The sequence below is a fragment of the Limulus polyphemus genome, unplaced genomic scaffold (assembly GCF_000517525.1).
Source record: "Limulus polyphemus unplaced genomic scaffold, Limulus_polyphemus-2.1.2 Scaffold657, whole genome shotgun sequence".
Classification (NCBI taxonomy): Eukaryota; Metazoa; Arthropoda; class Merostomata; order Xiphosura; family Limulidae; genus Limulus; species Limulus polyphemus.
Genome location: NW_013666267.1, coordinates 371,077 through 385,843, shown reverse-complemented (window position 1 = coordinate 385,843; position 14,767 = coordinate 371,077). Strand labels below are relative to the sequence as shown.

General features: G+C 33.2%; 1 protein-coding gene across 1 annotated transcript in view; it reads left to right on the top strand.

Annotated features, from left to right (window-relative positions):
• Nucleotides 1-1,812: 1,812 nt before the first annotated feature.
• The window catches only part of LOC106459761 (metal transporter CNNM4-like), a 37,508-nt gene continuing 24,553 nt past the window's right edge, over nt 1,813-14,767 (top strand). Inside the window, 2 exon segments of the mRNA XM_013919415.2 lie at nt 1,813-2,003; nt 9,081-10,345. Of these exon segments, the coding sequence (XP_013774869.1) occupies nt 1,840-2,003; nt 9,081-10,345 (1,429 nt within the window). The 5' untranslated portion in view covers nt 1,813-1,839.

The following is a 14,767-nucleotide window of genomic DNA, read 5'->3' as shown; positions in this document are numbered from 1 at the left end:
TTTCCTTTCTGCTGCCTTTTTTCTCTGATAATATTTCAGCGGCGACATTGTTTAACATTTATTCTAAAAATACAAATATGAAACCCATCACCGAAATGCATACCACCTCTGTATATTAGCAAAGACAGATGTAGAAATTAATGTGATCTCCTTTACATTATTTCAGTAAATCCAGCTATAGCAGGATAATAAGAATATTCATTTTGTATTAAACTACTTCCACAGATCATAAACGTAAGCTTTTATTATAATATGGTATTATACTAAGAGCAAAGCATGTATAAGGAGTTGAATTAAAATGGTGATCTCCTTTACCCATTCTGTTAACTCCTTTACATGCATCTCACCATGTTCCCAATTATATGTTTTTATAAATAGACCCCTAATTCTCGCTCACAGATTAGCTTTGTATTTTATCAGTCATTTAAACCTAAAACTATTACCGCTCACACCATTTGAATGTTAATTATAAAGTTAAAGAGATACACTGCTGTTATGTAATCCAACTTTCAATGACTTTTCTTGCGGGAAAATGCGTTGATTTGTGACTAACAAATTTCAAATACACCCTACCCTAATCATCTGTACATGGTTGAAATTAAATATGGCGGAAAAAGCGTTATGCATACTATATATTCTCCTCTAAAGTAAAACTGAAATAAACTATAAAGGAGAACACGTAAAGGAGTTCACGCAATTTCATGTTTAGTGATTTTTATTGAAGAATGCAATTTACTCTTACCCTTTCAGTAACCGGTAACAACAAATGTCTTGGCTGTTGTGTATAACGATATAACAAAATGACATAATTTGAGTATCTACACTAGATCTATGCGTAAAGGAGATTACGTGCTTGAAAAAGTAATTTTATTACAAGCTCCAAATGGGCATACGGTTACATACCCAAAATATCTCTTGATATCTTGTGTTTGTTGTATGATCAATTGTCTTGAAAACAAACAACCGTAAAGGAGAACACATGATTACGACGACATGTTATTTTGGATATTTTTATATGTGAAAACGTAAGGGAATAATCAGCTAATAACAAATTTTCAAAGCATAAATGTTTACTAATTAATCACAATAAAGGCTTGAGTCATACTTACAACTTTTGTGTTTGTGTTATTAATTTTTTCTGCTGGTGACATGCTACTTTTAACACCCCGCCATTGTTTATTTCCTTGGTTTACTAGAAAACCTTAACACAAAATGAGCATATTATACATGTTTGGAAAGCTCTGTCCATCGTCTATCATTTAGAAATTATCATATGTTTGTGTAAGTACGTACTCAGAGAAATTAGCCCCAAAACACTTGCGACATTAAATTAGACACTTAAGAAAGCCTGGTCCTAACTTTGAATTATCATCAGTGAACTTCGAAGTTGCTAACAATCTTTATTATGGCCCGGCATGGCCAGGTGGTTAGGGTGCTCGACTTGCAATTGGAGGGTCGCGGGTTCGAATCCCCGTCACACCAAACATACTCGCCCTTTAAGCCGTGGGGTCGGTATAATGTGATGGTCAATTCCACTTCTCGTTGGTAAAAGAGTAGCCCAGAGTTGGCGGTGGGTGTTGATGACTAGCTGCCTTCCCTCTAGTCTTACACTGCTAAATTAGGGTCAGCTAGCGCAGATAGCTCTCGTGTAGCTTTGCGCGAAATTCATAACAAACAAATCTTTATTATGCTATACTGTAACGTTTGAACACCAGTACTTTTCCCATTAAATAACTACAAAATCGCCGTTGGTAGCGCCATGCAGTGGAATCAGCTGTCAATTTACGTAGCTTTAAATTCACGAAGCATGCGTGCAATATTTGTTTGGTTAACGAGAATATGGCGTCTCACTTGTGGTTGTGTAGAAAGATCTATTTGTCGTTGCTTCTTATTTTTGTAATTTACTCTGATGTTACAAGCCAAACTTTGAAAGAAACTGCCGGCGAAGCGCTTGTGAATGGTAAAGAAAGTTTTAATGACTCTGCCAGCGGCAGTGTAAATAGGTAAGAGCTCTAAACCGCATAATAAGCAAACTCACAACAGTAATTGACTATTGAGTAAACCTAGGTAACTTAGTAAGTAGAGTACGTATCTTCTAAGTTATATTGTTGGTACACGAAGCTAAGATTCACATGACTACGATTACTCAATAACTGTGTCAGTATATGGAAAGGAAAATGATTAGTTTGTTCATATATGTATCATACTTATTTGAAATTTGAAAAGTTGAAGTAATGTTTGTGTCGATATAGTGACAGTAAGAAGGTTTGTTTTTGTTGTTTAAGTCACATGTGATATTATAAATAATACGACCATTTTGGAATTGATGTTGTGATGATTGCTCAAGTTGTGAGTCTTGTGACATTCAGATTTTTTACATTAGTTGACAATAAGTTTTTGCACACAAATTAGGCAATTTTATATTATTTTGAAGGTAGGTTAAATTTTATATTTTATTAAAATGGTAAAGATTAGAATAGCTTGTAAAGATAGCTGTAATTCACAAGCTATAAAAATAATAAATGATTAGTGATAATAAATTTTTAGTAAGAAGTCAGTGAATGAGAGTAATAGTTTTAAAACATGCTAATTTTCTGAGAAATATCAAAATATTTCACATATTTATGGATATGAAACTAGCATGCCAAAGTGTAAAGTACAATGGTGCAAGAGATCCACCATATTGATCAAGGGATGTAACTGCATTTACAAGTGATGAGAAGTGGGGATATTTATTGGACTTTTATGATTTAACTGGTGTTTGGTTAAAATAAAGATTTCTAAATCTGAATGATTTTTATACTTATTGGCTTTACATTGCATTTCTGTATTAGCCCCACTTGCATGGGCCTTCCCAGTTTATGCAAGTCACAGTCTGTAAGAGCATAGTGTATGGGAACTGTGTAATATATATTCTTAAATATTAACAGTAATGATAGAAAGGAATGTTGAACCTATGGGTTGGTTACTTTTTTTTGGCATTTCTTGAAGATTGTTGACCGTAATTAGTAGACTCCATCTATAATTATTGAACTTTGATTTTCATATCCTTGTATATGTGAAATATTTTGATGTTTTTTAGTACATTACATTGTTTTAAAACTACTATTCATTTGTTTTCCTGACTTTGACACTTTTTTGCTATTTATTAAGATTCAGAAAACTAAACAGAAGTTTAGTTAAACTTGAATTCAGTCACATTCATATTACATTTATCCATCCAAGAGAAACATAAATGAATTCAAATCATCAGCCTGGACTTTATCATGTAACAGTTCTAACAAATTCTGACCTCCTGTAGTAAGGGGATCACTGCTAAGTATACTGTTCCCAACAGGGTTTACCAGATTCTTGTGTATAATGATAGTAATCTTCTTAACTCTTATTAAATTCAAAATTTAATAGTATTTTAGTTCCTAATTTTGGAAAGGCTAATTTTGAAGGGATGATACAGGAATTGATTATTTGGAATACTGAGTTAAATGAAGATGCTTATTAGATGTTGGAGATTTTAAAAAATAAATTGTTAAATATTCAAGATGTATATTTTCCACAGAAGTAAAAATGAAAAGCTGCAAATATAATAGATTAGGGTGGCTCACTAGAAGTATTAGGAAGAAAATTAAAGATAAACATTAGAAACTTAAAAAGTTTAACTACTAAGATGAAAAATTTGGAGGATTATAAAATATCAAGAGAGTTGGTCAAAAAAGATGTTGAAAAGCATATGGAGAAAAAGTTCAGTTGAAAATTGTAAAACTAACAAGGATTTCTATAAATGCATTAATGTAAGCATAATGGTAAAATGGGAAGAGGGCATTTGAAGAATGCTGATTATGGAATAACCGAGTTGCTAAATGTTTCTTCAGGTTTTGCTAGATATGATGTGAGCCGTATTCCAGATCCTGAGAAATTACTAGTGGGGAATATAATTAGAATTAACATATAAAATTGATTGAAATTTGTGTCTCAAAAACTTATAAGGTGTAAACATTGTCTTCAGACTTCATGTACAATAATTTCAATTAAGTTACTTTTGAATCCTAAACTTTGAACCTGAAAATGTATCAGACAAGGCATGCTATGTATTGTTTAATGTTTAGAAACAACAAAAGATTTATTCAGTCATTACCTGTTGCAACAATAATGTGTTCACTTTTCAAGACTTGTTATTCCAGCGTCATAATAGTAACAATTTAGTCTAATCTTTTAATTATTTCTGCACTTTGTACACTACACATTTTTTTCTAAATCTTATTTTTTCTGTATTTATTTATTCTGACCCTCACCACTCTCTAGTTCTAGTTTAAAGCTGCCATTATGGTTGAGTTAATAGGCCTTGTAAGCATGCTAGCCTCTACCCTATTTAAATATAAACTGTCCATTCCGTATTTTTCTATTGATTTGATCATGTAAGTCTGACCAGTCAATCTGTTCATCCTTACAAATTAATATGAGTATCTCTGACACACGCTAATTTTAAAGCATTTGTCATAAATGTTTTCATTAGTCAAGAGTAAAAGTTTTAACCCTTCCATTACGGGGTAGGTGGAATTCACCCAGCTCGTAACCACGAAAGTATCCATGAAAGTAATTATAATATCATTCTTGATAGTGTATGCACATCTTTACAAAATTTTGCAGGTTATTGCTAAACATTACAAGGTTTTTGTACACAAAATATCAGGTTTTTAAATTAGGTATTAAGATTTTTTAATTAACGATTTTCTCGTAAACCTTTTTCTTTCAGAATGTTTACTATAAAATTTTGATTTTAAGATTAAAAGTACTTTAATGCATTAGAACATTTTCAAATTTCACATGCAAAATCTCTATAATCTCCAGATAAATATCAAATTTTTTGTAGAAAAAAACTTTATATTTTATTTGTTATTTTCACTACTGTATTTCTGTACGAGTTGGTTCGATTTCACCGACTTCGTAACCTCAATAAAAAATTAGGAAAAAAATATAAATTATGCTTTTTTGGTTCTAGAATGATGACTACAGTTTATAACACAAAAACACAAATTTTTAGTCTAAATAGCTTAAATCTCATAACATTATACATTTATATATATTTATTATTTTTATTACATTGACCTTCCAGTCATGCCTGGTTAACAATACAGAAGTTACAATGATGTGGTGCACATGCACCCGTGTTACCTTATCCAATAATATATAACTGACCTTTAGCCTTTACAAAGTGACCTGTCTTGGTTGTGTTTTAGTGGACTAGTATTTTGTAAAATACAGTAACATTTCAATTAATATACATTGTATATGTATATAGGTTATTGCTATTCAGAAACAAGTTTTTAAATTTATTTTTCTTAAAACATAGAACAGTAAATAAAGAAGTAAAGCAAACAATTATCTCTTCTAGTTACGACCTTTGTGCTCATTTGTCGCTTGTCATAGGTTGCTAAGCCTTATGAAATTGCCCACATGGAGGATGTGAAAAGAAATTTTTTAGCTTTTATATATACATTTTAAATAATCAAAAAATAATAAATTACAATATTGAAACCATAGGATTCCACTATAATTTATCAAGTGTAGTAACTAAGCTGTATTTGGGTCTAGAAAAATATGAAATTTTGAACTCACTAAAGCCTTACCTCATCACTTGAAATCTTGTGTGAAAAGAATGAAATTTGCACAGTAACACGTCACAATGGCTGAGAAAACCACTAAAGGGGACATTCTGAGCTTTTGATTGGTTATTCATGTCATATATAGAAGTTAGTGTATATAAGGGACCGATTCAAGAAATGGAAAAAGTTGGGCGGGGGACCACTGTGTTTGATTCAGTGCAGGAATGATATCTTAGCAAATAGAAAAGATAAAGAGGTTCATATTTTATATTGTAGTTAACATCAGTAGTTTGCATTCCTAATTTGTACGAAACTGTAGATTTTGTATTTTGACATCACAAATATCTAAGTGCTGCATTCAACATACCATGTGACTACAAAAGTCAATGTTTAGCTGTGTTTTTTTAATACTTGCTTTTAAATTAAGAAATGAACTAATGTATAATTCTAAAATTTGAATTATAATCTACTTATTGACATAGATTCATAAAACAGTAGTTCAATAAAATTTTGAATGCAAGTCAACAAATGCGATGACATGGCCTTTCACACGTGACCCGTCATGATAGGGTTAATTGTACTAACTGCAAGGTAATACGTGTGCATTATCATAGTTTGAATTATAAGTATAATTTTTATGAGAGTAACCTTAACAGCGTTACCTAAGAAAAGGATCTTGGTGTTCTGATTGATCAGTTTCTTAAGCCATTCAAGTAGTGGTAGTACAAATAGAATTTTAGTTTGTATCAATAGAAATACTGAATGCATATCTAAAGAAAGTATAATTTTGTTCTGTATGTTGGGAACACCTGCAACTCCCCCTAGATTCATGCCTGCTTTTACATTTTAAAGAATGTACTTATTTCTTTCTGAGAAAAAATGGTGGATGTGGGATTTATATTCCTTGGATCCCTTCCCTAGATCCACACCTTCTTATGCAACATTAAAGAATACTTAATAATTACTGAAAAAAGTGGACTTAGACAATTGTAAATAGAAACATAATATAATGTAAAAAATAGTAAATTTACATTTTATTTAACACCTAAGTAGCCAAAGGGTTGGCAATAACTTCTGCCAACCAGTTGCCTTCTCTCTAGTCAGCAGTTCAAAATTAGTGCCAGTGGTAGATAATCGTAGTAGCTTAATTATAACAAAGACAGAATAAGCAAGTTTGGTGGCAATGGGAATTGAACTCTCAAGACCCTCAAATTGTGAACCCTCTTGTAATTCACAAGGCCATGCTTGTCTTATGTGAATACAATGAACATAGCTGAAGTCAAAAGAACAAATTTATAAATTTATCATTTTGATACCACAGCAGACAGAACAAAGATAGCCCATTGTGCTTAACAAACGTAATGGGAATATTTCAATTACTTGGATTTATGGAACAATCTGAAACCCTGATTTTGAATAGATGATTATTTTTGTGATATTAATTTAATTAACCATAATTTTTTTATTAATTGAATAGCTTACATAACACTAATCAATGTGATCATTGTTTATTGGTAATTTATTAAATTACTCGGCTCTACACCTATAGGCATATCATACTTCTAAGATACAGAAAAAATTGAGTATGGAAATACTGATAAGGAATTGGAAAAGGGGTAAAAATATCTTTATGCAGACTATATTTGAATAAATAACTAATCAGAAGTAGTTGCAAAATCCTGTAAATGACGAGTTAATTACACTTTTTTTCATAAATTCAACTAAAATACAAATCATTAGCATTTTAGAAAAATACGTTTTAGATATCCATTGGAGGTAGTTTGAATAAGAAATTAGTATAGTTGTAAAGTTAGAAATTATTAGTAACATAATTTTTTACTATGCTGTAGTATCATGGGCTTTGACTTGGACACAAATGACTCCAAAATTTTAATGAAACTATGAGTTATTTAAGAAATAAGAATTATTAAAAAAATTATATGCCTAGTTCCATAATTTTGATTTATAGATTCAGAACAACAGTTACATTTTATTATTATTTTGTTCAAAACATTCAGGATTATGATTTCACTACAACTTCATTACTGAGCTATGAACTGAAATGCAAATGAAGGTTCTGATTTAACTGTAACTTGGTTGTTGAATTATAAACTTAAAGGACTAATGAGAATTCTGCTTTAACTTACTGACCTATGAAATGAAAAAATATTGCATCTAAATCTATTTTACATTATTTGTGAAAGTTATGAAACACTGAGCTTCATGGTTAATCATTATTCAGGTTTTAATCACTCTGTTTATGTTATTTCATATGCTGTTTAATGTAGGCCATCATTTAGTATAAATTTACTGTTTGACAAGTTGCAACACATTATAAAAATTGCAATAAAGTGTGAGGGATAGTACTTTTGTCAGGGTTTATCTAAGCACTGTGTCATTTGATGACACCATTTAAACACATTGTGTATGAATCAGTCAAATTTGTAGTACATTACTACCTACTTTTTTAAAACAAATTCTGGTCTCCAGGACAGTTAAAACTTGTTAGAAGAAACAGTTTACAATATTACTGTGTGATTTGCAACTGTTGAACAGTCTCCTGTTCATAAATAGTAAAGTCTCCTAAGAATCATTTTTGGCATTGTTCTTCTACTTTTCCCATGTTTCTAGAGTAATTTTATTTGACTTAAAGCTTTCATGTTCTCAGAATTTCATGTATGGTTTTAAATAGGAAAACTTTATACCTTTTGTGAAGGTGAATATTCATTGATACATGCAGATTTGTTTTTTAACAGGAACATTTAAGATTTATTAAATGCCAATTGTTCCTAGTATATTTTTACACTAATAGAGTTTCATCAGTGTGTTGATAACCTCCATGAGATTTTTCAGTTTTGGAGAACATACATGATTAGTAGTTAATTTGAAATCTGATTATAAAGTATAGGACTTCAAGAAACCTTTTGGCCATCAAGGGTGGCCTAACTCCCAACATCTCTCATTATATCAATCTCTAAATTTATCCCTAATCATCCCAACTACTCATCAACATTTTTCTTAAACTCCTTTACAACTCTACTGGAGAAATAAAAATCCCTCAACTGGAGTTATTTTTGGATTTTACAAATCCTAAATTGATTATTTTTTACTCTACTACTGTGAAAATTAACACAAACACACATAAATCTGTTGCATTAATTGTATCAATTCCCATAATAATTTAAATATTTCATTTAGATCACCCCTTAGAGAGAGCAAGTTAAGGGATCTCATCCTGTCTTCTGTGACAAACCAAAACTGTCCATTTCTGGAATCAATTTAGTAGTGATATTATGAACTCTCTTCAACAACTCCTATATCCTTCACCAGATAAAGGACTCAAACTGTACACAATACTCCAAATTGAACCTAACTTAAGTCATGTACATGTTAGAGTAATATTTATTTTGTATGTATACATGTATATTTTTAAGCATATACTAGTAAGAATAATTGATATGGAAAAATGTTAAATTCCAGAGTGGAGCACTCGCTACCAGCTCTGGTTGCTGGATTGAGAGGAGAGGGAAACAAGGTGTCTGTATCACCTAATGGAGCCACACTTATTCCAGCCAACCAAGAGATTGTATTGCGGTTCTTTGGAGCAAATTTTACAAAACTCACCGCTATACGATTTACAACCATCAAGCAGAAAAAAGGCAGTAACTGTAATTATTTATCAACCACAAAGGTAGTATACCTACAAGAAGAAGGATTCTTAAACAACAATGCAATTTTTCTTAGCGTTACTCTACCAGATATGGAATCTGCAGATGACTACTATTATATTTGTGTGAATGATAATCAAGAACCTAACCATGCAGGATATTGGATTCATCAAGGAGATGACCCTTGGATGCGCATCCAGACAGAAAGTAGTGTTCTTCCCCTTTGGTTACAGATCTGTTTCATAATAGTTCTTCTTGTTTTGTCTGGGTTGTTTAGTGGTTTAAATTTAGGTTTAATGGCCCTAGATAAGACAGAGCTAAAGGTTATTGAAAGTGTAGGTTCATCAAAAGAGAAAAAATATGCACGATCAATTTCTCCATTACGGTCTAGAGGAAATTATCTGCTTTGTTCTTTACTGCTTGGTAATGTGTTGGTGAACAGCAGCTTAACTATATTACTAGACAGCATTTCATCGGGGCTCATTGCTGTAATTGGATCAACTATTAGTATTGTTGTATTTGGTGAGATAATTCCACAGGCAATTTGTTCCCGTCATGGACTTGCTGTTGGTGCAAGAACAGTATTGCTCACAAAGTTTTTTATGCTTGTAACATTTCCATTATCATTCCCTATCAGCAAGATCTTAGATTGGATTCTGGGTGAGGAGATAGGCAATGTGTATGATCGGGAGAAATTGATCGAATACATTAAAGTAACCATGGCTTATAACAAGTTAGAAAATGAAGAGGTTAATATTATCTCTGGTGCTCTTGAACTGAAAAAGAAGACAGCATCTCAAGTCATGACCAAGATAGAAGATGTATTCATGATTCCAAATGACAGCATTTTGGACTTTGAAACAATGTCTGCAATTTTAAAAAAGGGATACACTCGCATTCCAGTTTATGATGGAGTCAGAAACAACATTGTCTCTCTCCTGTTTACTAAGGATTTAGCTTTTGTGGATCCTGAAGACAACACACCAGTCAGAACTCTTTGCGAGTTTTATAACCATCCAATCAACTATGTGTTTGAAGATGAAACATTGGATGTACTCTTGGAAGAATTCAAAAAAGGTAATGGATGGTTATATAAATTACATTTTAAGTTATCATGTATATAAAATATAGTTTATTAAAGATGACTTTGTCAGAAGGACAACAGTAAAGAAAAAATTTAAAAGGACAGTAAGTAAAAAGAATGGACAATAGAAAAAAAATTACAATTAGAAAATATATTTACTAAAAACGAAAGACTGCTCAATCTTTTTTTTTTTTCTTTCATGATCATGGCATAATCTTCTTTAGAAATGTTGGCAAAGAAACATGGCTCGCTGGAGTTTAAAAAGGAAGAATAATAATTTCTGAATAGTACATGTGCTAGAAGACAGTAAATTGGTCAAATTGTCCAAGTCTGATTGGGCTATTAAAAGGTCAAAAAAATATTAAGTTATTTTCAGTAGTTTTTATGGTGGAGATAATTTCAACTAGTTTTTTCAAAAATTAAAAAATGTTTAACCCTCTTCAGCACACCTGGGGTCTATATGAACCCCAACAACTTTCTCAGTTGTACATCTTTTTACATAATCATTGCAAATTTATATCAATTCATGTAATTGTCAAGCAGAAACTCAAGATCAATTTGTCACTATTGTTTTCAAAACAGGCAGATGGAGTATGCAGCTATAATCTAATTTTTATCTGGTGTCTATGTGGACCTCATAATAACATTGACCATTTCTAAACATTTATTTCACTATATAGGCTGTTGTAGAAGATAATCCATCAAAGTACTACAGTATCATCTTGTCTGTTTGCATATAATATCATTGTGGTAAGCATGTATGCACAACTCATTCCTCAACAAGTGTTCTCTATGATGACTGCTTATAATGCCCTATTTTATTGAAACCTTTTTTTGATAATTGTTGTAAATAATCTGCTTATTGGATTTTCAATCCATAGTCTACTATAAAGATACATTTGTGCTGGGGTCTTTTCAAATGTGAAATTCTGCCAATACTCATTGGTACCGAGTACTGGAACTTATGTTTCGAGGCAGTACTAGTATCAGGGCCTAATTGATCTGCTTTTTTTTGGATGTTTGTGTGCTCCATTGTTCCATCAGAAAACAATTATTTATTGACACTCAAATTGTTGTTTTTTATGTTTACACATAGATTTTTTCTTCTTTTTACCTCTACTCTTTTGAGAATTTCAACCATGTGTCTAATCAGACCCAGGGTAACTCACAATGAACATTTTCAGTTTTCTATGAGTTGAATTTTGCAGTATTGGGGAAATCTCATCATATATTGTTGAATAATGATTGAATATAGGAGTTTAATAAAACTTTGGCATTTTTGGATACACTGTTTGTATAAGGAATGGTTTAATACTACTTATTTGTATACTAGGAACAATGTAATTTCTTGATTTCTCAAATTATTTCATCTAGAATACCTATATTTTTATGTTGTTCACATTGCATGCTAACTCTACTAAAAGTTGTCATGCAGTCGGTTTTTGGAATTTTAATCCAGATCTTACTACAAAGGTAATTTTTGCTGGGGTCTGGTTAGACCCCAGGTGTTCCATAATGTAACTTTTCAAAGGTGTGCTGATGAGGGCTAATGGTATAATGTGATTACTAAAATAAGTGATGACCATTTTTCAGAAATGTTTACTTACTTCTCTGCACAACAAAGAGCTATTACCTTACACCACTGCCATGGATATTTTTGCACATGCTACAAGCTTGGAATGAAGCCCCAAACCCTACATTTGTATTAGCCATCCATCAATAGAAGGACAACACATTCTCCATGTGCAGTAATTCCCAGGAGAACTAGCAGTTGAAGAAAGACTAATTATTTTCTTGACACCATTTGCCTTGAGACATGCCCAACAAATTTGTGTCTTTGTTTTTACAACCGCAGTATATTTCCTTTTTCCCTTTAACTTTCAGTTAAATCTTATCATCTCACTCTTCTTATTTCTACATTACTTTTACTGTTAACTTGACTTATGACTAATCCAAATAACCAAAGAAGACATTTTGTAGATTTTTTTAACCATAAATTTCTATATTCACATTCCTACTGCCTCTTGAGGTTCTGGCACTCCACTTAAAGGAATGTACTCCTGCAATTTCAGTGGTGAATAAAGGCACCCTGACAGTCAAAGATGTTACTGCCATTGTACAACAGGTGGTTAGTTCTATTCTGTCTCTTCCTCCTTCACTTCATTACATTTTCTCTATGGCTTATAGTCACTATTCTTCTAATTTCCTTGAGATTCAGTCACTTGAATCTCTCCTTCCAGTTTGGGGCTCCTACTCTGTCTCTTACTCATCTTCAGTATGATCATCTTCATTTTACTTTGACTCAGCTCTTTGTCTACACTTTGCCTTGTCTTAGAGACTCTACTTGCTTTTTGAGCCAGAACTGGCTATGGTCAATTGGGAGTATGGGTTTCCCTTTTTATGCACCTGTGGACTCTCTTTTCAGACAGTCTTTGGGTTACAAGGCATTTTCTCATGGTTTTTCAATAATTTTCATATTGAACCTCCTTTTTTTCCTTTTTCAGTTGTCTTTCCATCCCTCTCAGATTCCTAAAAGCACCTAAAAGAGGCTGTATCTTCTCTACATGTTTATATTCCTGTCTTTTTGTCGTGTTCAAGAAAATGGACGATTGGTACCCCGTCATAGATCTTTCATCCTTGAACCACTTTCTTATCATTTCTCAGTTCAAGATGGATGATTTTCACAATATGAGGTGGGTATTCTCTCCTGAGTTATAGCTGACCAAAGTCAATGTTTTGGATTGTTTTGTTTAGTTTGTTCATTCAATAGAAATTTTCAGTTCTGGAGAAGGTCTATACTCCTGTATGTTTTCAATCAGATGGCAAGAGCATTCACATGTCAGGTGCATTCCTTAGGTCTTCATTTCCACAACTATATGGGCAATTAGCTCCTTCTTGCTTAGTCACAGGAATCTTCCATGTGGTGATTTCACCTTCACCCACCCCCATCCAATCCTCCTTCAGGAGATGTCTCATTTGAGCTGGCTGGTCAAGTTCTCCAAGTCTGTCTTGACCCCCACACATTATCAGACATACCTGGGAGTCTTTTTCAACTCCTATGTAGGGTGGACTTAGTCATTTCCATTAAATGCTTATGATATGGAGCTTGCATTTGCTAAAGCTCTTATGTCTCCTATTCTTCCTGCACGAGAGGTTGGTTGCACTGCTTTTGGGAGTTCTGGTGTTGCAAGAGCTCCTTGTTCCTCTGAGGCACATGCATGCATCTCTTCTTCAGTGGAATCTGGCTAATCAGGGAAATATGTATAGATTCCTTGTCATCTCTAGTATTTCTCTCTCTCCATCTCTTTTCTCTATTTTGCCTTCATGGTGGCTTACTTGCTCTTATTGACACTGGGCATCCATCTTTCATCATTTCATCCAAACTCACACCTGCACCTTTTCACCAATGTCTCTCTTTCTTATTGGTTGGGGGGGGCAGTTTTGGATTTGTAACTCAGAGATATGTACACTCTCCATGCTGCTCATTGAGCTTGGCATCATCTTCATTATCATTTGTCTGGTCATCTTGTAAAGATCCACTTAGACAACTCCATTGTTGTGTTTTATGTCTACTGACAAAGAAGCTCTTGATTTTTGGACCTCTGCTTTCTAGTTCTGGATTTTCTTTTATGGCCTGCAACCACCACATTCAGTTGTTAGCCTTTCATGAACCAGGAGCTTTGAACCTGGCTGTGGGTCAACTGGATTCTTCCCATGTAATGGTTTCTCCATCATCTGGTATTTCAATGGGTTTTTACCTACTTTTGGCATCCTCTCATCAATGTCTTTGAAAATCCTCTCAATGCCAGACTTCCTCCTTTCTGGTCACCATTCCTGTTCTCTGCAGTTCCAACACTAGATTCTGTGAGTCAGAATTGGATCACTCATTTTCTTTATGATTATTCTTCTCTTTGACTTCCCATGGTTATTTGTCTTGTTTGTGACACCCCTTGCCAGGTCCTTCTGCTTGCTTTTCTTTGGCCGGCCCAGTCGTTGTTTTCATTCTTGCACCTCTTGATGTATGGAGAGCCTCTTCCACCTTGGGAGCTATTTTATGTCAGCCCCACATGTTCATCTTTTTGAAGTGTAACTTCTTTGTTTTTATGCATGAGATTTGTCTTGTCCCTTCTGACTCGAACTTTCCAGCCTATATCAGCCTTCCCTTTCTCTTTATCGATGCTTATTAATGGTTTACTGCTACTAGACCATTCATTACTCCCTTCCTCCAAATTGTCATACTCTTCTTCATCTCGCATCTTTTTTTTACTCGCTATTTGATAAAAGTTTATCCATCTCTACATTTGCCATTTACAAGGCATCTTGCCCGGCATAGCCAGGTGGTTAGGGCGCTTGACTCGCAATCTGAGGGTCGCGGGTTCAAATCCTTATGACACCAAACATGCTTGCCCTTTCAG